Here is a 25,475-nt window from a genome sequence, read left to right as displayed (position 1 = left end):
GTTTGTCTTCGACGATAAAACAAGACTTGTGGACCGCGTCCGGCTGAACTGGCAGTACGAGGAGGCCAGGAAGAGGTAGGCCGCTCCTCTGCGCGTCCCGCTTGCTACCCCTCCTTTCTCCGCAGGGAGACTGGCTGCAGCATTCCCAGGTGTGACTGCCCACTTACAGTGGGGCCTTGACTTACAAGTGTCCCAACTAACGAGTTTTTCGAGATACGAGCCGTCTCTCAGCCGATTTTTTGCTTTGAGTTGCGAGCTAAAATTCGGGTTACGAGCCAGCTTCAGATACCCCACTGCTAGTTGGCGCAGCGAACGTCACAGTGAACGCCACATCAGCCCAGCATCACGTGTCTCACTTGTTTACTTTAAGATTTGACATACGAGTAATTTGAGTTACGAGCTCCGTCACGGAATGAATTAAACTTGTAAGTCAAGGCCCCACTGTATTTGGAAAGCAGAGTCCGACAGAATATAAAGTAAAACATCTCCTTTTTTGTGTCGCTTCTGAATACATAGACCAGATTTCACGTGCATTTAAAATGGTGACATTCTCAACATTGCAAATAGGTATAAAAGACATGATTTAATAAAAATACAGACTTTTTCAGCTTTCCTTGTCCTCTCGGGTAGTTCAGAACTTTCTACCGCCCTCCCTTCCCTCCCTCCCTCCCTCCCTTTTCTCCTTCCCTTCCTTCCCCCTCCTCCCCCCTTTCATCTGAGCAGCAGCCCCTCAGACCAGGTTAAGCAAAATGGTTTTGTCTCTTCACATGTGGCTTCTAACTCTATAGGTTAATGGGAAAAGTCACACATTTGGGGTTGAAAGATAATTCAGTAAGGATTAGGTCGACAGGTGATAGCAGGACCCAACCCAGTTCATTTTGACGGAGAGAAGGGACAGGCGGGCGTTTCTGTTAACCTGTGTTGTACATCACCTGCCTCCTGAACATCGAGACTTGACCTTGTTTGTGCATTTCCAAGGTTGTCTTTCCTCTCCCCGCTCCCAGCCTTAGCCACGGGGCACGGGCAGAATGGAGAGGCCGTGTGTAGTTGCCACCGGTGACACGGGAGTTTAGGGTGTCACCTCACCCCTGCAGGGTCCCTGCTTCCAATGCTGACCCTGCCCTCGCTTTCATGCCCTCTGTTTAGAATCTCTCTCTTTTTCATTCTGGAAAGAGTCTTAAAACCAAATATTTTCGAGATATGTGCTTCGGAAAAGCTATAAAGCGTATCTTTTTAAAGTTCTTTTGGGGGGTGGGAGAGGAGGCGCGGCATGCCCGTGGGTGCAGGGTCCTGTCCGGAAGCTCAGCGTTGGGGTTGGGCCGGCTCGGTCTACTGTATCATTCATGGAGGTCTGCAAACGCACTTTGTTGCCTTTTTCTAAAATGTAAAAATAGCAACAAAAGCAGATCATCTGACTCCCCGCTGGAGGGCCGGCTGGGGCTGACATGGGCCTTTGTTCGCCCGCCCGGGTGCTCTCCCCGCTCTCCCCCATCTTCCCGGCTTTCCCCGAGGTATTGGTGGGGGGCTTCCCATTCCTACGCGGAGCTCGGCCAAGCCCCAAGCCGGGGCGGCCGCGTGCTGATCTGGGAGCTCAGATTCCCCGCGGCGGCTCCTTCCTCCTCCCAGCTGCTGGGCTTGGTCAGGGTGACTGTCCCTCCGGAGCGCCCCGCGTGTCGGCACACGTTCCTACTGGAGCTGCACACTGTGGGTGCTGGAATGTGCTGTGTTGTCCAAAACGCAGACACTAGGTGGTTGCTGCACTTGGGAGCATAATTGTTACGTGTTTGGCTGTGGCATTTACCAAACATAGCAAGTGATATCGTTGTTTTCTAGAGCTGGTATGCGGAGGTAACGCATTTGGGTAAAAAGTTAAGAATTTGAGAAAATAACTCGGGAGGACACCGCCCTTCCCCAGTGTCTGTCCAGTAAGTGCAGTGTTTTAGGATCGCAGGGACTGTGGCAAAAGACACTGCACTGGAGCGGGGTCCTGGCCCAGCCTTTCTTTTCTTTCTTTTTTAAAATATATATTTTTATTGATTTCAGAGAGGAAGGAGAGGGAGAGAGAGAGAAACATCAATGATGAGAGAGAATCATGGATCGGCTGCCTCCTGCATGCCCCACACTGGGGATCGAGCCCTCAACCCGGGCATGTGTCGTGACCAGGAATTGAACTGTGACCTCCTGATTCATATGTCAGTGCTCAACCACTGAGCAACACCGGCCGGGCTTGTCCCAGCATTTCAACCTTTGTGGGACAGTAGGGGCTCCTGAGAAAGGCCTTTCGGGGCTGCACTGGCAACATTTAAAAAACAGGGATGCGTAGCACAGACGTCCGGGGGAGGAGCATTTTGGCTGTGGTGGGCGGCCACCAGGGGTGCTGTTCCCCATCCTACACTGCACAGGACGCCCCCACACAAAGGATGGTCTCCCCCAGGTGGCACCAGTGCCCAGGCTGAGGACCCCGGCTCTGTGCTACAGGACTGTGACATCTTAGCGGCGCCATCCCTGGGTGATTTCCAGCAGCTGGTCTGTGTGGGTGACCCCCGTAGCTTCACCCCCATAGCGACACTGCTGGGAAACTGGGAGATTGTACTTCCGCTCAGCACCTGCCCTGCTCCAGGTGTTTTGAAGGAATTGTGTTCTTTGTGTGGTGTGATCACATGAGGTCTTTAACCTGTTCGAGAGATAAACTCCTTCACAACTAATGGAAATATGGAGCAGGGATACCCTGGTTGTGTATGGGTGTGTGTGCACACACGCACATACATGCGCACACATATACACACATGCACACACGCCAGGGTATATATGCATGCTTGAACACACACAACACATTCATGTTTACATATATACATGCATATATGCACATGCATTTTCCTTATTTTTATCGCATAATCATACATGCATACACTGTTTTTGTCAAAGGCACAATCAATAGAGAGCATCCACCTTGCCCGTTTTACCCCACCTCCCACTGTTAATGGCTGAGTGCGAAGCCTTGCAGTCTTTCATGTAAACATGGAAATAAGCTAAGGCCACTGTAGTTGAGCGTCACGTGATGCACAGCTTCTGTCGTGTGATAAGCACCCCTCTCTGGATGGACAGCTAGATGGCTGCTGTTTTCCCTTTTCACAAGCAGAGCCCATCTGTTAACAGGCCAGCCTTGCGATGGATGTCTGGGTCTAGAGACAGGTGTATTGACAGTTGTAAAAGATGTCACCAAATCGCCTTCCGAAATGACTTACCCGCTTTACACTGCCACCGACGGGATCGAGCCTCCTGGTTTCTGTATCTCCTTAACACCATTAAATATCATCATTCTATAAATCTTAGTAGCGTAATGGGCGGAGACATTCTCTCCGTTGTCATGGTGACAACGGTGCGGTTTCGCACTGGTGGTGCGTGACTTTGGCTTATTGAAATTGCCGTCTGAATTTTTTTTCAGACAAGTGATCCTTTCAAAGCATGTGAGATCCCATCATTCCTCTGTTCGCAGAGGCTCTCAACCATCCATGGGTGATTTTTGCCCCCAGAGGACATTTTTGTTTGTTGTGGCTGCAGGCACCAAGTGGGTGGGGCCCAGGGATGCTGCTAGACAACCCACAAGGTACAAGACGGCTCCAGAGCGAAGACCCAGGTGGCCCAGGCATCAGTAGCGCCACAGCTGTAAAACCTTCCTCTTGTCTTGCTCCTGAATCCCTACTGTGTGTGGACAACACGGGCCTGGAGGAACAGGTGGTCTGCTGACTCGGGGCATTAGCCCGCTGCCCCGTCCTGCTCACTCGCCTTGCTCCAGCCGCGTGGGCCCCCTCGCTGTTCCCAGACATGCCGGCCTCAACGCTGCCCGGCAGACTGCTCACATAGTGCCTGGAGCAGGCGGAATAGCGGCGCCCCGAGATGCCCATGTCCTAATCCCCAGAACCTGGCCCGTGTTGCTCTCCATGCAAAACCTCCCGGGCTCTGCCATTTCTAAACCGGGAGAAGTTTCTGCATGTGTGTACGGCTTCACTTGTGTATCTAGAGGTGAGATTTTTTTCCAGAGTTGGGAAATCATCAAAATGCAGTGTTGTGGCCCGGCCGGCGTGGCTCAGTGGTTGCAGGCCCGATCCCCGGCATGGGGCGTGCAGGAGGCAGCCCATCCATGATTCTCTCTCATCATTGATGTTTCTCTCTCTCTCCCTCTCCCTTCCTCTCTGAAATCAATAAAAATATATTTTTAAATTATGGTATTGTGGACAATGAGGGGTTTCGTATGTATTTGAATTGAAAGGATGTTGGTGGAAGTGGAACTCATAATTGCAAATGGTAGTATGATTTCTAGAGACTTCTCCAGACCAAACCACCCCTGTCATGACTAGTTTTGTGTTTTCAACTCCGGTCACATGAGATGTGTCCAAACAAGTGCCTCTTCCTTCCCCTGCAGGAGCGCCACCTTGGGCCTTATGATAGGGATATTGGTTAAACTTTATTGGTTAAAAATTTTGGAATTTTTCAAGGCCAGTTTGGAAGAGCAGGTCTCCTGGAAGAAATGTCGATGACGCAGATGGCTCCTTATTTTTAACCTAAGAGCACTTGTTCCAGAACTGTGCACAAACTGTAGCTGTTTCCATAGAAACGCGCGCAGTCCAGATAGGAACAAAACATTCGGCCCATCCAGCTTCGCTGTGTCTTAGTGTTTGTTGCCAGGATGGGTCCTGCTGTTCATCCGTTGTCAGGAATGAGTGTGGTGTGAGGATTCCAGTGGAATTTGATCAGTCGCTTGGATTTTTCTTCATTTCTCAAGTGACTGTGTCTCTGGGTTGTGGGGGTGGAGCTTGGCTGTGAGAAACAAAGGCAGGCGTCCCTCACGTTGTAGCTCCCTCCTCCCCATTCAGGCCGAGAGGAGGCCTGCAGACGGCCTGCTTTTCATTTAAAGTTGTGGCTCTGAGGATCTGTAATTCAAACAGGCAAAGATGTGAGGGCAGGGAGGAATGCTGGGCTATCAGTAGACCCTTACACCGCACATTCTAGATCCAGACTTCTCGAATTTCCCATGTAGACTAAGGAGATGAGCTGAGTGGACACTGGCTGATCGATATTTAGTTCAAGCAGCTGAAGTGATCTCATCGTTCCTCTTAGATCTCAGCTGAGATGTTCTTGAGCGCTTGCTTTTTATTTAAATGGATATTTACACAAAGGAAACGAAGGAGAGCGGACTTAAGGAGCCTCAGATCTGTGGCTGTGACTGACATCTGATGGCCGCGGCTTGGCTGATGCCGCTCCGTCACGTCTCGTCGCATCACGGTCGCGTGGGACCGAGGCTTGCCTGGGCCGCCACTTGCGTTCTGAAAGCAGCAGTATTTCAGGAACGCGCCGAATGCCTGGAGGTTACTCTGGATATGTTCAAATGCCTCAAAGCTGTGTAATACAGAAAGTGCATTTTTTTTTCTTGGAAAAATTCAAGTCCCATTTAAGATTTTCATGTGAATTGTGAGGGTCCGAGCAGCAGCTGCAGCATAAATGCGGTTTCCATTCATGGTTTCCTGGTGCCGGGGTTGTAACCAAAAAGGCATTTGGGCCAAAATACGAAAGGAAAATCGAGTCCTATTTCACTTCTGTCCACGTTAGACCTGTTCGGGGAATCCAACTTGGAAGTCACATAATCAGCATGAAACAGGAATGCTGGACGGAGGCTCGCCTTTCCTCTCTCTCTGCCGTGAGCACAGGGACACAGATTTTAAAGCTTTTAGAGGCATTCGTGAGAGGTTGTACATAGGCCGAACAATGTATTACCTATCAAAAGTGGGAATCAATAAAAAACACAGTTGACTTGCAGGGAGAAAAAGAATCCTCGCCAATTTGAAGTTGCGCTCAGTTCTCTTTAAAAATGAACTTGGAAAAGTGTCTTTTTTGTAAACTTGCATCATGACCTCACTTTGCTTCCATGTATTTAATTTCACTGAAGTGATTTTCAGAAAAGAGGCTTTCTGGAAAGTTTCTGCTGTGTTACCCAGAATCGGATGATGCGCTCGCAGGAGGGTTCCGACCCTGGGCCAGCTGCTCGGCGTGGATGTGCAGGGACGTCGGGACTGCGCAGCCGTGCTCGGCCCCAGGCGGGCCTGTTTCCTCCAGTTACCCTGCCACACTCGGCTGCTCCCGGGGTGGCTCGTTTCCAGGCCCGCAGCGTGGTAGACAAGGCGTATTGTTGTTGGGGCAAAGCCGTCTTGTCCGTCTCTTGGCGAATGTACAAGGGATCATCGAAGGAATCCTTCTAGAGCTTTTGGCTTCCAGGGTAGACAGACAGACACATGTGCCTCCCGACCTGGCTGAGAGCAGGCCCCCAGTGGCTGCGTCCGGAGTGCGGCTACAGGGAAAGAAATCGCACTATGCAGCAGAGGCCAGTATTCTTCAGACTCACGTACGGCTCTGAAATGGACACGCAGTCATTCGCATCATTGTGAAATGGAATTCGTTTTTGAAAAGCACGATTCTTAAGCGCAGACATGCCGGCCTAGTGTTCGGCACAGCCCAAACAGCTTTTCCAGATGTGCTGCAGGAAGTCAGCTCCATCCAGATTTTGTTTCTGCTCCCGAGGTCGTCCCTCAGCGTGTGTCTTTGCAGGTCTTTCTCGCCAGCTGTGGAAACTTATGGTACCGTGTTGAAGTTGGGCCACGGTACTACTTGTTTAACGCCCACAGTGGGCAGAACTTTTGAAATTTGCCCTTTGCCTCTCCTCCCTCATATAATTCCCCTTTTCTGCCTCATTTTCTTTTCTGATAGTGGTGTTCCTTGAGGTTTTCTGGGAAAGAGTAGGGTTATCTAGCTTGCTTCTTCTGCCACTTTCAGCAACGAGAATCCTGGTAAGCATGGCTGCTAACCTGGAGCCAACTCAAATGCAATCTTTTAAAAAATATATATATCTTTATTGATTTCAGAGAGGAAGGGAGAGGGAGAGGGCGACAGAAACATCAGTGATGAGAAAGAATCATTGATTGGCCGCCTCCTGCACGCCCCCACTGGGGATCGAGCCCCGCAACCTGGGCATGTGCCCTGACCGGGAATCGAACCGTGACTTCCTGGTTCATAGGTCGATGCTCAACCACTGAGCCATGCCAGCCGGGCTCAAATGGAATCTTGATCCCATGTATAAACCTCAGAAATCTCAAAAGGCCTGATTCTAAAATACGCCTGCTTTCAGTGTATGTATAAGAATTAGTGCATATTACAAGGCAATGCTGACTTTAGCTGGGCTCAGCTAGGCTTCCCGTGGATCCACTAAATTGAAATGGAAAGTTACGAGGACACAATGGATTTGCTCATTGTTCTTCATCTCTTTTATATTTATTCCTTACCTTTGACTTGTCTTGCTCTATGGTAGAATGTTCCAGAAATTTCATTGGGTATACTGTCTGATTTGGCACTAGTTTATTTGTGGGTCTGCCTGGAGTATATTTTCCTTGGGCATCGGTTATATGACTGCCATAAATTTTAATTACACTAATTAGACATCGGTGGACACCTAACCCCAGTTAGATTGCTAGCTCTATTCAGCTGCCTCTGTCATTAGTTTTTTCAGTGACATGATCTGGCGCCATTTTTCAACATATTCTCAGGAAATGAGTTTTAAGTTAGAAAAGAACGTGTCTAATAAAGCTACTGACATTCAACTATTTTCTTTACCGTATTGGGCAGTTGGATGTGAGCAAAATGTGTACATTTAAACTATAACCTGTCTACTGTGAGTTTTCTCACTGGTTTGGTACTTGAAGGAGTCTTGCCTGGTCAGGTAGCCGAGTGATGGTCCCCATGTGCATGTCTAGTTCAGGAGGAGCCCTGCTTGGTGCAGGGCTGGCCAGCACGTCAATTGGCGGTACCTGCAGGGAGAACAGTGTTGAGAAGGATTCTGAAGTCTGGATCCCGCAGGCAGGATGCCAGCTTTGCATAGTGACACAGGCCCTGGGCACGGGAACTGGGAGCCTCAGGAGCATGCCTGCCATTCCCATTTTTGTGAGGATCGTCACATCAGTGCGTAATGCAAGCCCCTGAGAGCCCCAAGGCCAGTGAACATCCTCCAGACCAGCCAGGCTGCCAGAAAGCAGAGGGTATCAAACATAAGCGGGCATCGCCAGGTGCATGAATTTTGTGCACCGGGCCTCTAGTAAAAATGTTTAAAAAATTCTATTTCTGCATTCAGAGGATACTCTGAAAATACAAGCCACATCTATTTCACTTAATCTGCATTTGCCAACAACCCCAGGACACAAAAGTGGTGCATTCTGTTTGCTGGGCAAACATGTGGGCATTTAGGTGTGTGGAAAGGGACAACAGAGTCTGTATTTTGCACCTCGAGGCTGATGGTGCTGACACATTCAGTGTGGCTGATTAGCTCGTGCCACGCTCATGCCCACGCTCACCGGGGCTGCCTCCCGCCCCCCCTGCACCTGCTGGCGCGTGCGTCCACTGCTCCGCGCAGTCAGCTTTTGGTGACTGTCTGCTGTCTGCATGGCGTTTGGAAGTTCACACACAGTCAAGGTCCCTGAGGCAGGAGAGAGCCCACAGAGCCCCGGGCTCCTCCCTCAGAAGCGCTGTGATGGGTACAGTCGCCTGTGCTTTCTCAAGGCAGGTGTCAGCAGCTCAGCAGGCAGGAGCTGGAAGGCCCGCCCATGTGTCCAGTGGTTTTAGCGGGTGGTGATGGGAGGTGGGGAGAAAAGAGCCAGCTGCCTCCTGCTCTGGGACAGGACCGCGCAGGAAACCACAAGTCCGAAACCACAGAGCACACGGGTGTGGGGAGGACTGCAGCCTCGTGTCAGGTCTTTGACACAAGCCCGATGGGCCAGACCAGGGGAGATTATGCGAAGGACTCACACGTCACTTTTTTCCACATCGCTCCCCGATTCCTCATTGCTGCGACTGAAGGGTCACTCTGTGCAACCATGCAGTGTTTACATAGCGGAGTGAGTTTTTCGAATCAGTGCCTGGTGCCGAGAACGCGCGAAGACAGTTTTGTAAGTTCGTGGATTTCTCTGTTTCCGTTTCTTGCAGAGTCTCAAATATCCAGCAGCAGCTGGCGCAGCTCGAGAACGAGTCGTGGCCGGGCATGGCCGAGGCCGACCGGGACCGGCTGCAGCTCATCAAGGAGAAGGAGGCCCTGCTGCAGGAGCTGCAGCTCATCGTCCAGCAGAGCCGGCCGGCGGAGGACACGGCCCGCCTGGAGGAGGAGCGGAGGCGCCTGGAGGAGGAGATCCAGTGCGCGCGGGCCACCTCCGTGCAGGGCGCCACGGAGAGGTGGGCTGGCCTCGCCGTCCAGGCGCAGGCCCAGCTGCCAGTAAAGAACCAACTCGCAAAGCTAGGCTGTTGGTTAGGGCAGCTACTGCCTGGCCTGCTTCCTCCCCAAGCAGAGAAGGTGGAGGGAATGTGTGCCTCCCCTCTGTCTACCCACCTGTCCACCCACCATCTATTGAGCTTTTATAGGGCATCAGGCACTGGTCAGGGCGCCGGTGGTACATTTTCAAGCAAGTCAGGGGCAGTCTCTGTTATTTGGGCATCTAGGACTTAGACGTGCTTTAAAGAATTTAGCCATTCGAACTAAAATCACTGTGGGGAGTTTATAGTTGAAGTTTTTGTTAGGAAAATATACTCGCTGTCTTTGAAATCCACCAATGGACTGTTCTCTTACCCACAGGATTCTACTTCAGGAAAAAAGAAATTGTCTGCTTATGCAGCTGGAAGAAGCTACTCGCTTAACATCCTATCTCCAGTCCCAGTTAAAAAGGTAGGTGCCTTTAAAGAGAAAGCTCCACTGCATTATCAAGTTGAAAAGGTAGGCGCCTTTAAACGAGAAAGCTATCCTTCACTACCATGTTATGAATACCATGTTATAATAACATGTCCGTGAACTTCACAATTCCTTCAGCTTGGTTTTCTCCACCAGAACTTAGAACCGGAAGGGATGTAAAAGACGGAAAAGTGGGTACATTGTATTTTTAAGAGGAGCTGCTAATACATGATTCAAGGCATATGACCCAACTTGGCTGCAGAATAACAAGTCTGAAGTCAAATTTCTCCAAGGATTTTGTAATTCCCAGCTTTAGGGGGTGTATGTCCATCTACAAACATGCACACGGACCTTATTATTTAAGCTTTTTAAAAAAATGGTATGGATATAGTTTTTTTGTTATGGGTATTTTAAAATATGACTTGGATGCTCAATCATAGGTCTGGTTTCCAAGTCCTTGCTGTATTGGGAAGCACGATGGTAAGGCTTTCTGTGTGTACTTTTCTGCTGTTCCTCGAAAGAATGCCAGGAGGTAGGAACTGTTTGTCGCAGCCCCTGTGAGAAAGTGGGAAGCTGGAAAGGGCAAGGAGTTGGCCACGTGGACTCTGCTAGCCTGCCTTGCAGCTGGACCGGGAACTCAGGCTTGACTCCTGATGTTAGCTAGTCTCCCTCCGACACCCAGGAAACAAAGGGCATATCACTGCAAGTGCCTCCTGGCGCTCGCAGGTGTTGACAGTCCCGCTGCGGTTCACGCAGGACGAGGCAGGCCCTGTTCCCTCGGGAACAGACTGGCTGCTCGCTGCGCCCATCGCAGGGCGGCTTTCCTAAGGGTGCGGGCGCTCTCGTTTCAGCCTGTCTGCCAGCACCCTGACGGTGTCTTCGGGGAGCAGCCGGGGGTCCCTGGCCTCCAGCCGGGGCTCGCTGGCCTCCAGCCGGGGCTCCTTGAGCTCCATCAGCTTCACCGACATCTACGGCCTGCCCCAGTACGACAAGCCGGACGCCGCGGAGTGCAGCCAGCTTTTGCGCTTTGATCTGATTCCCTTCGACTCCCTGGGACGAGAGGCCCCCTTCTCCGAACCCCAGGTTCCCCCGGGCTTCCACAAGCAGAGGCGCTCCCTGGACACGCCCCAGTCCCTGGCGTCCCTGTCCTCCCGCTCCTCCCTGTCCTCCCTGTCTCCCCCGAGCTCGCCCCTAGACACGCCCTTCCTCCCACCCTCTCGGGACTCGCCTCTGGCCCCGATGGGTGACAATTTGGAGGTGCCCGGCCTGGGCACCCTAGACAGACTACGGGCTCAGGCCTCGGCTCTGGGAGAGGAAGACTTGCAGGGCGCAGCGTCCCTGCCACCACCGAATGCATTCCCTGGGGATGGGGAAGGACCTCGCGAGCGAGGACCCCAAGTGGCAGCCATCGCCACTGGTACAAGTAAGTATGGACAAGTCCTGTGGGTCTCCCGGGCCCTGGGAGGAAGTCTTCTGATTCAGGGAAGAAATGGTGTGTAAGGGCACGATGAGTCTTCAGTGACAGCGAGCTTTAAGTTCAGCACCATTGAGAGGACGCGGAGGGGCCTTCCCGCTCTGTCCTGGAAAGGCCATTGAAATTGGCAAAGGAGTCTTGCCCAGGTGTTCGGCTTGTTGTCAGGATGTGCTCAATCCTTGAAGACGAGAAGAGCCACACAGTCTTCTATAGGGTGTCCCAAAATTCATGCAAGAAGTAATTTTGATAGAAAACACAGGTTTATAATTAAAAATTGTAAATTTTTTATTGATTCATAAAGGATACAGTATAGGGTTATGTATGGAATAGCACATCAGGTAAATGGCCTCCACGGCTTTGCTGGCACATATGCAAAGCCGTGGTCTTCATTGGTCTTCGTTGTCCCTGCTCCTGGGCCATCATTGGTACTTGGTGATGCTTATCAAATCGAAGGGATTGAAATCAAAGGGCAACAGATATTAGAATCTGATTCAATAAACCAAGTAAAATTAGGCTTTTATTTGTTGTTGTTGTTGTTGTTGTTAATGCTCACGCAAAATTCAAATCTTGCGTGAATTTTGGGACACCCTATATATTCAGAGGCAGATAGAGAGGTGCCGGGGCCCAGCCGCAGGGAAATCTCTACTTCCCTTGTCTTTATGACTCCATCTCCTCATCCTGCGTCCTTGTAGTTTTCAAGGCTGTAGTTCTGTCGAGAGTGGAAGTGAAAATAATTGGCATCATTTCAAAAGCTGTGCTGGTGAGCACCAGTCATTTCTCCCAGACCCATGTCTCTGGTGGAATTCAGACCGAGAAGCGGAGCCACAGGGAGCTTCGGCCATTCAGTCGCTGGTCATGCAGCTCCTGGCGGGAGGTGCTGCTGGCAGCCAGTGGGCGGAGACCAGGATGCTGCTCAGCCCTGCAGTGCGGGGCGCCCCGCCACGGAGAGAGAGTGGTCCAGCCCAGACGGCAGTAGTGCTGAGGCCGAGGTCCTGACCGCATACTGTTGAGTAGTTTAGCAGCAAAGGGTAGAAATCAAACGTGAATACAGAACCAGGCTGTGTCGTGGGAACAGCCTCGGAGACCCGGCTTCTGAGCCCTGCCTGGTGGACTTGCCAGGTGGGTGGCTTTGAGCACATCCCCAGACATGACTGAGTCCTGGCTTTCCCGCCTTTGAATGAGGTGATCTTTATGGGCTCTTCCATTCACCACCATTCTACCCATGAGTTTTTTTGCACATAACCATGCTGGTTACTATATATACATCTCTATATATAAAAGCCTAAGAAACCGGCTGACCGGCCGACTGGCTGGTAGCTATGATGCACACTGCCCACAGAGGGCAGACGAGTGACAGCAGCTTGGTAGAGTGCCCTCTTGCACTCTGGGACTCCTTGGGAGATGTTGGACTGCCAGTTTTGGCCTGATCCCTACAGGCCAGGCTGAGGGACCCCACCTGCCGGAGGGACCCCACTCACTCCGCAGATGCCCTTCGAGCCCTGGCACCGCCCCAGGTGCGGCCGGCTGGGGAGGGACCGTGGGAGGTTGGCTCCACGGTGTGTCCAGCCCATCTCGCCCAGTCCCGCCCCACCAGTCACCTTCTAATTAATTTCCTTTCAATGTGTACAAATCCATGCACCAGGCCTCTAGTATAAAATAATAGCCTCTGTTAACTCTTACATATTTAACCAGAGACTCATTCTGTTCAGAGGCAGCCCCGGGGCTTTTTGGCATCTATCATTTTATCTTCCCCTCGGTGTTTGCAAACACACCTCTCCTATCCCCAGACGCACTGTTTCTGTCATTTACATAAACAGGTGATCTTCATGCGCTTTGTTGTTCTTTATAATCACAGGTTCAGGGCTCCGTGTTTACTCCTTTCATTTCCAAAAGAAAATTCAAAATAAGGACTGAAGTGCACATCTGTTGTTGCTGAAGCTTACTGTCTCAGTGCCCCTGCCCCCCTGCCAACTCCTCTTTAAAGGCTGAGACATGAGAGTATGAGTCTCATTCTGCAGGGATCCACACGAGGCCCAAGGGCCCTTCTGGGTCAGGGGAAAGACAGGGTGGGAAAGAGAAGAGCTGACTTAATTTCTGATTCTGATTTCTTAGTTCTTCCCTTCCCCTTTGTGGCCTACATTACAATGCTTCAAGCTTAGACCGAAAGGTTGTTGCTCATGCTGTTGTCAGATACTGCCACCTGGTGGTGTATTCCTGCATGACACTGTCAGTTGACAGATCCTTACAAATTAGAAATGACCCAGTGAATGGGTGCTGGTGGGTGCCCCCAGAGGGCTGGGCTGGGTAACCAGTTTCAGGCAAGGACACGGGTGACTCCTTGCTTCCCTTGGTGCTTGTGGACATGCCCGATCCCAGAGTCATTGTCGCTTCGCAAAGTTGGCGAGGACCTTAGCACTCGTTATGTTACCCTGCCCTTCATTTCTGAAACCCAAGGTCACATAGTTCCCTCTGACTTTCCGTGCCAGTCTCGCTAGGTACAGTCTAAGTTTGACCTCAAGCAAGCTTTAGTTAGATAAAATTGTAGGAAGATAAAATTCAAAATTGCCCAAGCATACAAGGCAAGCCCGAGGATATAATATCTTCTGTTACGTTTCAAACTAGTTTGAAGGAACAAGGTGGTACAGAGAAGTACGGCAACAGATTGTAATCTGTAACATTTTTTACATTTTTGCTACAGTTTTATCTTCCCTGAATTTCAGAAGTCCAATGTGTCATCATTTTGAAATACTTTCCATTTTTTCTTTCCCATTGGCATTTGCTAATCTAAATCCATGAACTCCTTGACTTTGCTTATCTGTTCCTTGATGTTTTTATTATATTCATACTTTGTTTAAAATTGTTGGCCCCAATTCTGCCGTTTTTTCACTTTGTGCTCTTTTTTATCTCTTTTTCTCATGCGACACGACAGAAGCGCTCACTGTAAGTGACCTTGGATTCTCCTTCATTCACCTTGTTGGTCAGGCTGTGGCACATCTTCATCCAGTGAACCCGTGTATTCAGGATGCTCGGGGGGTGGGCAAGGGGCACAGCTCATAGTTGTACTTTCATGAAGTTCAGCAATTGCCGTGATTATGATTTCAGCATTAATATCCATGCCTGCTAAAGTTGTGTAAGGAAGAACTTTTCTAAAAGCGTGAAGTCTTTATTCTTCTATATATTTCCCCCCAGACTTTTTAAAAAATATAATTTATATATATACATTTTTAATGCTTTTTAAAATTGATTTCAGAGAGAGGAAGGGGGAGAGAGAGAGAAAGAAACATCCATGATGAGAGAGAATCATCGATCGGCTGCCTCCTGCACGCCCCCCACGGGACCGAGCCCACGACCTGGGCCTGTGTCCTGACCAGGAATTGAACCCTGACCTCCTGGTTCATGGGTCGATGCTCAACCAGTGAACCACACCAGCTGGGCTCCCCCAGATTTTTAATGGCTTTCATGATTTTAATATGCGAAGTGGCAGCTTTGCTCACAGTGTGATTTTCATTATCTTTTCTTTTTGTCAAGTAGTGTTGATGTCCTTAGGTCTCAGTGTCTGTCTGTCTGTCTTTAATGATGAAAAGGTGAAATCTAGAAAATGACTGTTCGGAAGATGTTTATCCCTGACCTCGGGCATTGCTCCCCTGGCCCATCTCGCTGTGCATCTGTTGCCTTGCAGCCTGCCAGCGGGCTGCTGGGTCCGCCGGGAGGGGGCTGCTGTGCGCTCTCTTCTCACCCAGGGCAACTGCTTACCGCATTCCTGCTGCCAGCTCTGCTCCCGGTTGCTCCGTGTTTCAGTGGCTGAGCCTGGGGTCACTGAGGAGGAATTCCTTCATTTCCTTTGTTTCTTCATCCGCCTTGCAACGAGAGAGAAACTTGTCCGAGTCGCACCATCAGCGTTACTAGAAGCGCTTATAGCGCGGTGTTACTCCCTTAAAGCAGGGGTGGGAACGTCCAGCCCTCGGGCCGTATGAGGCCTGCGAAACCATGGGGTCTGGCCCTCCAAGGCATTAGGGGTGAGCTCATTCAATGTCTGACCAAATAGAGCAGGCTCATGTTTAAGGTGTGATTTTGTAGGGCCCGAGAATGATGTTACAAATCTCCCTGTGGCCATTGGCAGGAAAAGGTTCCCCACCCCTGCCTCAAAGGAACAGAAGGCCATGTCGGAGCCCTGCCGAGTGTCAGGGCTGGGAGTAGCAATAGCAGTTTTCGTGTGCTGGGATCCATGCATTAAACCGGAGGGTTCCATCTGCAATTCAGAGCCGGGGACTTTGTGTCCTTCCAGATGGCAAGGGTGATGACAAGAGCTAGACTTGGGAACCCTGAGCTACAGTGTGAGTCAGTGGCTCCAGCCACCCCGGGAGCGGGGCCGGCTTCTGGCCCGGCCCGGGGGGAGCCTCTGGAAGGCCAGCTCCCGGCTGCAGTTGAGACTGAGACCAAGGACCACGGCCCCTCTGTTCTGTGTGTGGTTGACCATGTTTGGATTTCATTGGTGTGTGAACCGTAGTTTGGTTGAAAAGGGAGATGGTCACAGGTGAACTCGTCATTTCCCTCAAGTTGGAGGTGGGCAGCTGCCTAGATTCTCAGTTTCCTGAGCTTAGATGGCGGAAGAAAAGCACAGAGACGCAGAGGGCCAGCGTTATTAGCAGGAGGCGCCCCCACGGCAGGGCGAGGCCCAGTGGGGGCCTGGGACACGTTCACACGTGCGGCAGGAACATGGTGGGCCTATTTGTATTTTATTTTTTAATATATTTTTATTGATTTCAGAGTGGAAGGGAGAGGGAGAGAGAGGAACAACAGTGATGAGAGAGAATCATAGATCAGCTGCCTCCTACACGCCCCCCACTGGGGATCAGGCCCGCAACCCGGGCACGTGCCCTGACTGGGAATGGCACCCTGACCTGGTACATAGGTCGACGCTCAACCACTGAGCCACGCCGGCCGGGCCAATTGGTTTTGCTAAAAGGCACTTGGTGCTAAGAGGGAAGGACGGACCAGCTGAGGAAATGGTGAAAGGGAAGATGCCCTGGTCACCTTTGGCTCTTGATTAAAATAGATAGGAGACAAAAGCAAGCTGCCCAGGAACGGGAGCATCCTAACCCCAGGACAGTGATTCTGGACACGGAGCTGGGCTGCCGGGTGGGGAGGGGGGGACGGGAGTGGGGGGGCACTGCAGCTTGATGGACAGGATTCAAGGGCACGTTTTCAAAGGCTGAGTCTGCATCCTACAGTGTCCTCTGACTCGAAAGTCACTACCTTTTGTTAGGGTTTATTTGGGTACTTTTTAATAATGTTGTTTTCTGGTTATGAAACGCTAGCACATGTTTATTGTATAAAATATGGAAAATACCGAACGGCATAAAGAAGGAAGTGAAAAATGCGCACCCAGTCGGCCAGGGCAGCCGCTGTCCGCCTTCGGGGTGACACGTCCTCCATGAGTGCGACAGTCTCTCAAGCGCAACGCGAAGGGGCTCCACCGCCCTCGCATGTCCTCTGCCCTCACTTAGGAGGTGACAGGAGACTTACAACAGTTCAAGGAGCTTTTACAGAAGTAGCCAGAAGTCGATTGCTTCAATTTTTTGTTTAAAAACAAATCGCGTGCAACGTATTTAAACACATGCACGCACGCGACGGCGTGTTTCTGGGCCGCAGTAGCCGTGTCTGGGCTGGCACCCAGGGTGCGTTCCTGGGCACCGTGGTCTCCGTCCCCCGCGCTGTCTCCTGACCCCGCATGGCTCTCGTTTGTAGCAGTGACTCTTCGAGAAGACGGCGCCAGGAGGCTGGAGAGGAGAGGGCGCCGCGTGTCCGCGTGCCTGTCGGACTACTCCCTGGCCACCGACAGCGGCGTATTTGAACCTCCAGCCAAAAGGTTAGAAGCTGACCTTCCCTCCTGCTCCCTCCGCAGCCGTCCCGCAGCTCGACCACTCAGCGCTAAAGGGACCCATATGGGGCCTCCCACATCCTGGGCCTTGGTGTTGTGCATCCTCACCCAAAGATATTTTTCCCACTGATTTTTTTTAAGAGAGAGTGGAAGGGAGGGGGAGGGGTAGAGAGAGAAACATCTATATGAGAGAGAGGCATTGATTGGTTCTCCCATGCACCCTGACTGTGGCCCAAGATTGAATCTGCAACCGAGGTACTTGCCCTTGACCTGAATTGAACCCATGACCTTTCCGTGCTCAGGCTGATGCTCTAACCACTGAGAAACACCAGCCAGGGCGAGGGGCGCTTCTTTTTTCTGGCTCCTCTCCAGGTTGGAGGGTGGGCCATCACAACCTGCACGGAAGAGTCTGGCTTCAGAGGAGTTTGGAGGCTGGGCCTCGTCCTGAAATTCTGGGGCGACCACTCTCTGGCCCTGGGGGCTTTCAGGCTTCAGCCCAGTGGAGCTGGAAAGGAGGATCCCTACAGGGACCTATTTTTCCTTGGTTCCCTTCCCGCCATGGTTTCATCTCACTTGCTGTTAACGTTTCAGAAGTTCACGTTTGAGCTTTGCCCTGAATGTCACATGTGGCTTTGAAAGGTTCGCAAAGTTCTATTCTGAAACACAGCAGTTCACGGGCAGGTACCCAGTGAGATGCAGCATGGACCCGGGGACTGCTGTGCCCTACAGTCACTGAAGAATTTATTATGCCGTCATTTTTGTTGTTGTTGCTCCTCACTTGAGGATATTTTCCCATTGATTTTTAGAGAGAGTGGAAGGGAGGAGAGGCAGAGAGAGGGGAACATCAATGTGAGAGAGACACATTGATGGGTTGCCTCCCGCATGGGCCCCGACCAGGGCTGGGGATTGAGCCTGCAACTGAGGTACATGCCCTTGGCCGGAATCGAAGCCAGGACCTTTCAGTCCGCAGGCTGACGCTCTAGCCACAGAGCCACCCCGGCCAGGGCTTATGTCGCAATTGAATAAAAGCTGCTCTCAGTACCAAGCACCCCTGACCAGAGAGAGCTTGCGCAAAGGCTGCGCTCAGCAGTGCCTGGGCGCTAACCCTGTGACTTCCCGCTTGTGCTCAGGACTGAAGATGCTGAGGAGCCCGCACAGGGAGACACTCGCGCCATGGAAGGGCCACAGATCCACGTGGGCTATTGGTGAGTACGGCGGGCTCCTTCCTGGTGCTGTAGCGATGCTCTGTAGATTGGGGCCGCCGGCCACTCACACCCCACGCTCAGGCCAGAAGGATGGAGGGACCCGGCGATAGGGGGCTGCTCACCCATCCTGATACCCCGAGCCCGCTGCAGTGGTCCTGGTGAGGGACGCAGGTGGCGGGAAGGAGCACTGAGAGTCACAGCTGGGAACTGTCACCTTGTGCAGCCGGGGCTTCGGGGCCATCACGCAGGGTGGGCTCTTGGGAGAGTTCTCTGGCAAGCTGGCGCCGAGTTGGTTCAGTCTGGCACAGGCAGCAGGCCGGCCCCTGCTCCCCAGAGCAAGGGACCAGCTGGTTTGCAAACGTGCCTTTTTGGTTTCTAATTACAGTGGGGCCTTGACTTACGAGTGTCCCAACTAACGAGTTTTTCGAGATATGAGCCGTTTCTCGGCCGATTTTTTGCTTTGAGTTGCGAGCTAAAATTCGGGTTACGAGCCAGCTTCAGATACCCCACCGCTAGTTGGCGCAGTGAATGTCACAGTGAACGCCACATCAGCTCAGCATCGCGTGTCTCACTCGTTCACTTTTGATTTGACATACGAGTAATTTGAGTTACGAGCTCCGTCACAGAACGAATTAAACTCGTAAGTCAAGGCCCCACTGTAGTTTCAATCGAGCTCAGACCAACAAGGCGGGGCATGCAGGCCCCAGGTTTCCTTTCGCTCGCTCTTGTCATTTCAGTTGAGTGTTTCTCAGCGTTGGCACCAGTGACATTGGGGACCGGATCCTTCTTTGTTACAGGGGCCGTGCTGTGCGCAGTAGGGTGCTGAGCAGCATCTCTGGTCTCCACCCACTAGCTGCCGGGCCCCCTCCCCAGTCCGCACAGTAGAAACTATCTCCAGACATTGCACATGCCCCCCGGGGTGGGGTGCGGCAGGATCGCCCTCCCTTGGGGGCCGCTGCTGTAGTTCAGTCAGAAGCATTTGTACACCGTGGGCACGTGTGGCTGAAGAATTGCTGTGTTATTTTCCAGGCACGACAGTGGCAGCGAGTGTCTCCTCGTGAAAGTGCTCCAGCTGAAGAACCTCGCGGGGCTGGCCGTGAAGGAGGACTGCAAGATGTAAGAAGCCGAACTGACAGTCAAACCAGGGAGTCTGGTTCGAAAAGCGGGGCTGTCAGTTCTCGAAAGAGTCTGCTTTGTTGTGCGAGGCAGATGAAGTTCATGGAGCCGGGCTGCTTGTGCTGCAGCGACACTAACAAAGGGCCAAGTGCTCCTTATTGGCCGCATTTGGACCTAAAACACCCACCGGGGTCACTGGGCTGGGTGGTGACGAAGCCACACTCAGCTCTGTGAGCTGATGAGGTGCCCGTGGAGGTGGCTGAGGGCTCCCTGGGACTTGCTCACCCCCTGCTTCCTCTTAGCTGAGAAAAGGACTTTGTCTGGAAGACCTGGCATTGCCGCCCACGGGCGTCCAAAGAGTGAAACACGTGTCTGTGCGTGAATCGTGCAGACCCTCAGTAGCCTGATCTGTGCTTCTCTCCTCTCTGCTTCCAGACACGTCCGCGTCTACTTGCCGTCGCTGGACTCCAGCACACCAGACACCTACTGCTCCAAGGCGGTGGAATTCCAGGCCCCCCTGGTATTTAATGACGTTTTCAGAATCCCTGTGCACTCAAGCATGTTGACGTTGAAGTCCCTTCAATTATATGTGTGTTCCGTGAATCCGCAGCTGCAGGAAGAACTGCTGGTATGGCCTGCGCATGTGCAAGCTCCCCTCCCCCCCTCCTGTCTTCTCCCTTCCCTGCTTCCCTCCTTCCTTTGTTTTTCCCTCATGCTTTCTTTCTTTGTCTGCCATTCTTTCTTCATCCCTCGTCTTTTGTTCTTCTCTGTTTCTTTCTTAGTCTTTGTCTGTCTTCCTTTCTTTGTCTCTCTGCTTTCTTTGTCTTTGTCACCCTCTCTCCCTCCCTTCATTCCTTCCCCTGTCTCCCTCCCTTCTTTCCTCTCTGTCTCCTCCTTCTGGTTTCCTGTGATGGGTTGCTTAGACGTTGTCCTGTTAAGGGTCTCTGTAACTGGGAGGACAGAAGGGGACGACAAACCAGCTGTGCTGTCACGTGTTTTGTACATTCTCTCAAATAACACTTGCAGAGCTCCTACTTGACAGCTTTTAAATTATCCCCATTTTTAGTCGAGGGAACTACGTCGGGTTGGCAAATAAGAACATAGGATGGTCTGTTAAATTTGGATTTCAAGTAAACTATAGATACCTTTTGAGTACAGGTATGTTCCATACAGGATTGGGGACATGCTGATACTTAAAAAAACCGGTGCTTATTTGGAAGTCAGATTCACCTGGATGCCCTATATTTTACCGGGCAGTCTGCCGCCAGGCCCGGGCCACCCACTGCCCGCCCAGGGCTTGCGGCCAGAGTGCTTTCTGTCCAAGGCTGGAATATTGCCCTTTGTTCCTGGCCCCGCAGCAGCAGAATTAGCCATTGGAGAGGTCAGCCAGGCCTCTCTGGTTTCCGAAATCCCTGAGGTCATCAGCTGCTCCACAAGCGGCAGACCCTGAGCCCGACCCAGCACTCCAGGGTGGCCATTCTCAGCCCCTGTTCCCCTTCTAGCTTTCTTTAAAAAAAATATTTCTAATGATTTCAGAGAGGAAGGGGGAGAGAGAGAGAAACGTCAATGAGGAGAGAGAATCATGGATTGGCTGCCTCCTGCACGCCCCCTACTGGGGATCGAGCCCACAACCCGGGCATGTGCCCTGGAACCATGACTTCTGGTTCATAGGTTGATGCTCAACCACTGAGCCACACGGGCCGGGCTTCTGGTGCTTTCTGATTGGGCTGAACAAGCAATGGAGGAGCCGTCCCTGTCCCCATTAGGGTCCTCTGTAACCACTCTCATTTGATTGCAGCCCTTTGAATGGGGTGAAACATTTGACCTCCTCTCTGGTCAGGATTGGGGTGACCTGGATGTTCCAGAAGATTCGTGTTGGTGTTTTAGTGGAAATCACTCACTGCCTGTTCTGTTTCTTTTGAACACCGCGCAGGGCATTGCTCAGATTAACTTGGCCAACTGCAGCGGCCCGAGTGAAATGCAGCTGCACTGGTACGCGGTGCAGGTGTTCACCAGCCCCGAGCCGCCCCGGCTGAAGGAGAGCCAGCGGGCCGAGAAGAGCGGTGCCCGGGACCCCGTGCACACCGCTGCCGCCGCCGCCGCTGCTGCCACTGCTGCGGCCGCTGCCGCTGGGAAGACGGTGCGTGTGCCTGGCTCCGGAGCAGCTCGCTCCGCTTCCTGGCTTGAGACGGGCTGTTATCAGGGAAGGGCCTCTCAGAAGCCGCAGTTTCAAGGGAAGTCATAGAAATGGAATGTCTCGGTGTGCATGGCTATTCATGATAGTGTCTTTTTTTAAAATAGTTTTAATTGATTTTTACAGAGAGAGGAAGGGAGAGGGAGAGAGAGAAACACCAATGATGAGAGAATCATGGATCGCCTGCCTCCTGCACGCCCCATACTGGGGATGGAGCCCGCAACCCGGGCCTGTGCCCTGACCAGGAATCGAACCGTGAACTTCTGGTTCATGGATTGACGCTCAACCACTGAGCCACGCTGGCCCGGCATGATCGTGTTTTTTAACATGAACACGTTCATGATCATGAATGGCACATGGGTTGTTTTTAAACGTGAACCTTCAGCTACAGGAAGCCTGCTACCAACACTGGGGAGAGCAGCCGAGGGCGGCCACCAGCCGGGAGGAAGGGCCTCAGTGAGGGGTGGGCGCCATGCCTGTCGGTCTGAGCTGGTTCTCAGACATGTCCCTGTCCTCCCCCAGGACGCGGTGACGGTGCTGCTGGCCAGAACCACAGCCCAGCTGCAGGCAGTGGAGAGAGAGCTGGCCGAGGAGCGTGTGAAGCTGGAGTACACGGAGGAGATGGAACGGAAGGAGGAGCAGACCGAGGCCCGATCCGAGCGGTGAGGATCCTGGAAAGTGGCAGGGAGGGGACGAGGCGTGGCTGTGTCGGTGTCGGTCGGCTGTGGCTCTGGGAACAAGTTGCTTTGCTCATTCACACTCTGTAGCAAGTGCTGGGCGATTCTTCGGAGAAGCTGATTCTCGGGGGGAACTGGATGCTGAGCTCGGGCAGGACTGTGACCCCTGCCCCCTGCTCTCCGTGGAGGCTTTTCCCCTTCCCCTTCTGTTCCGGGATTTCTCTTAAAGAGCGAGACTATTGAGTGACTCTGCTCTGCCAGCAGTGAATACAATACGGTCCCTTTAAGTTTTTTAACAGCTGTATTGAGATATAATCTACCTGCCGTACAATTCAGCCATTTAAAGCGGACAATCCGGTGGTTTGGAGTACAGTCTCAGAGCTGTGCCACCATCACCACAATCAGTTTTCATCGGGCCAGAAAGAAACCCCACACCCATTAGCAGTCAGCCCTCCCTCCTTCCCCAGCCCCTGCGGCCGCTGATGTGCCGGCAGCTCTGCGGGTTCACCCGGTCTGGGGATTTCATCCAGGCGGAACCTCGGGATGGCTCTTCCGCTTTGCCGGAAGCGGCCTGTCGGGGAGCCCTCGGCGCGGTACAGCGCCGCCTGCACAGAGCAACCATTCAGATGCCCAGCAGCTCCAGTGAATCGGCTTCTGTCCCATCCTTCCCAGAGGCGCTCACGTGGCTTCCCTTCCACGGTTTTCCATAAGGAGCATCCCATTTCCAGAGCTTCCCGCTGCCTCCTGTAGCTCTCCCCAGCTTTATTTGAGAGGACTGTCTTTTACGGAGGTTGGAGGGCGGTGCGTGGCTGAGGGGAGCGCACTGTGTTCGGGGCCAGGCAGGAAGCTGGGAGGGGCCTGGGGAGGGGCTTCGGGATTCTGGCATGTTCACGGGGCGCAGTTGGGTGATAAAGGCAGACAGAGCCTCTTAATGAAAGGCCTTGTGGCATTGTCTCCCCTGGAAGCCGTGAGTGCACTTTTATAAGGAGAGCAGCTGCAGCGGTCGGAAGCCAGTCCTGGCGTCTCTGTTGCTGCGCCCTGAAGGCAGCAGGGACCGCCCTAGGGTGAGCGTTCCATGCGCTTTTGCCATGTCTGCCTCCAGGAGCTGGCAGGCCGACTCGGTGGACAGCGGCTGCAGCAGCTACACCCAGACCAGCCCCCCGCACCCGGAGCCCTGCTGCAGCGGCGTGGACCCCATCCACGGACACCCGATCGCGGGCCAGGCAGATCCTTACCACCCCGAGAAGCGCCAGCCCCCTCCTCCGAAGGTAAGCAGAAGGGACGAGGGGTTGTCAGGAACCCCAGAGGCTTTGCCAAACAGCGCCCGGCGGACAGCGCCCCACACACACCCTTCAGGTGAAACCGAGGGAACGGGTGGGGAGAGGGCCAAGGCAACCGAAGCTGACAGGCTCAGACGCAGTAGAATGACACATGTGACTGAGCGACAGCCCTAGTGACCGTGACTGAGGGGGATGTGCTGTTGGACTAGGGGCGAATGTGAAGGCGCTGTTTCACTGAGAGCCGAGGGAAAGCCGGGACCGGCTTCAGCTCAGTGACCGGGACCTTAGGAATGTGTGTGAAATTCAAATGAGAAAGAAGGCAACTAGTTGGGAAAAGGGTTGACTTCCACTCCTTCACCTGCCGTCTGGGGATGACCCCGTCCCATCTCCAGGGCCACCCACAGTGCAGGCTGTTGGGGGCGTGGAGGGGGACTCGCGGTTTTGGACACTTGCTCTTCTCCCTTCGGGATGTCAGGAACAGTGGAGCGTCCTTTTGCCCCCTCTGTTCACCTGATCTTAGTTGTGGCCATCGCCACATCTTCAGGGAGGCCACCTTTCAGGCTTTCGGGGACAAATGTCTAAGCCTTAGACTCTAAGGGAAGCAGTGCAGCTGGGAGGTACCGCATCAAGGCTCTATGGAAACTTTGTTCCCAAACTGTTCAGCTCATCAAAACATCTTATCACCATGCACCCGACCTTACTCCCAACACAAACACCGAGAGAAGTGAAGCCTGCCCCCTCGGAGCTTCCCAGGCCACAGCGCATGCGCCGCCACCTCCGAGGAGATGGGGGCTCGGCTGACTTCGGAACCCCTTCGCAAGCGTTGGCCCAGATCCCAGGGAGTGGCTGTGGGAGGCTAGTACGTGTGTCCCACTCCTCCAACTTCTCTTTTTTTTTCTCTTTTAATAGATTATTATTGATTTCAGAGAGGAAGGGAGAGGGAAAGAGAGAGAAACATCCATGATGAGAGAGAATCATGGATCGGCTGCCTCCTGCACGCCCCCTACTGGGGATCGAGCCCACAACCCGGGCATGTGCCCTGACCGGGAATCAAACTGTGACCTCCTGGTTCATTGGTCGATGCTCAACCACTGAGCCACGCCGGCCGAGTCAACTTGTCATTTTAAAACACTTCCAATCTATGGAAAAGTTGCGAGACTAATACAACGAAGACCCATATGCCTTCACCTAGATGCCCTGATAGTTAGGTCCTCTCTGCGTTTGCGTTCTCTCCCTCCACGTGTGTGTGGGCAGCTGCTGGGCATCACAGAGGCAGCAGCGCAGAAACCGGAAGTCCTGCCCTGGGGGAGGCAGGCACCAGAGAGGGCAACCAGTGAAATCGGTGTTTGAGGATCAAAGACGCTACTGCACGAGGAGATGGTGGAGACGCGGGCTTTACGTTTCTGAAAGATTTACCATCTTAGAAAGGACTGACGTTTAGAAATGCAAATTTGCATTTACATTTTAGAAAGGTCAGGATTGTAAAATGGTGTAGCCACTATGGAAAACAGTGTGGAGGTTCCGCAAAAAATTAAACAGAACTCCACATGACCGAGCAATCCCACGATTGGATATACATCCAAACAACTGAAAGCAGGTCTCCTCGAGATATTTGCACACCTGTGTTCACAGCAGCGTTATTTACAGTAGCCAAGAGGTGGAACCAACCCAAGTGTGCACTGATGGGTGGATGGATAAAGAAGATGTGGTGTATGTGTGCAATAAAGCATTAGCCTTAAAAAGGAAAGCACGTCACATGCTACACATGGATGACCCTCAAAGACACTGTGCTAAGTGAAATAAGCCAGTCAGAAGAGGACACGTACTGACTGTATGACTGCACTAACCTGAGGGGACGAGAGTAGACTCATAGAGAGGGGAAGTAGGTGGTGGG

The 25,475-nt window shown here is 52.5% G+C and overlaps 1 protein-coding gene across 3 annotated transcripts in view; it reads left to right on the top strand.

The window, feature by feature from the left end:
* Positions 1–25,475, top strand: part of WWC3 (WWC family member 3) — a 74,302-nt gene that overhangs the window by 35,430 nt on the left and 13,397 nt on the right. For 2 of the 3 annotated variants that reach the window (XM_006104110.2, XM_023745434.1), the window contains 11 exons: positions 2–75; positions 9,022–9,264; positions 9,662–9,751; positions 10,606–11,177; positions 16,977–17,097; positions 18,240–18,314; positions 19,344–19,430; positions 19,866–20,058; positions 21,364–21,570; positions 22,147–22,286; positions 23,404–23,569. In XM_006104110.2, coding sequence (XP_006104172.1) covers positions 2–75; positions 9,022–9,264; positions 9,662–9,751; positions 10,606–11,177; positions 16,977–17,097; positions 18,240–18,314; positions 19,344–19,430; positions 19,866–20,058; positions 21,364–21,570; positions 22,147–22,286; positions 23,404–23,569 — 1,968 coding nt within the window. Of the gene's footprint in view, position 1; positions 76–9,021; positions 9,265–9,661; positions 9,752–10,605; positions 11,178–16,976; positions 17,098–18,239; positions 18,315–19,343; positions 19,431–19,865; positions 20,059–21,363; positions 21,571–22,146; positions 22,287–23,403; positions 23,570–24,244; positions 24,445–25,475 lie in introns of all 3 variants that reach the window. The other variant, XR_002826579.1, reaches the window with a different exon arrangement.

This window comes from Myotis lucifugus, unplaced genomic scaffold (assembly GCF_000147115.1).
Source record: "Myotis lucifugus unplaced genomic scaffold, Myoluc2.0 scaffold_542, whole genome shotgun sequence".
Lineage (NCBI taxonomy): Eukaryota > Metazoa > Chordata > Mammalia > Chiroptera > Vespertilionidae > Myotis > Myotis lucifugus.
This window is presented reverse-complemented; position numbering and strand designations above follow the sequence as displayed.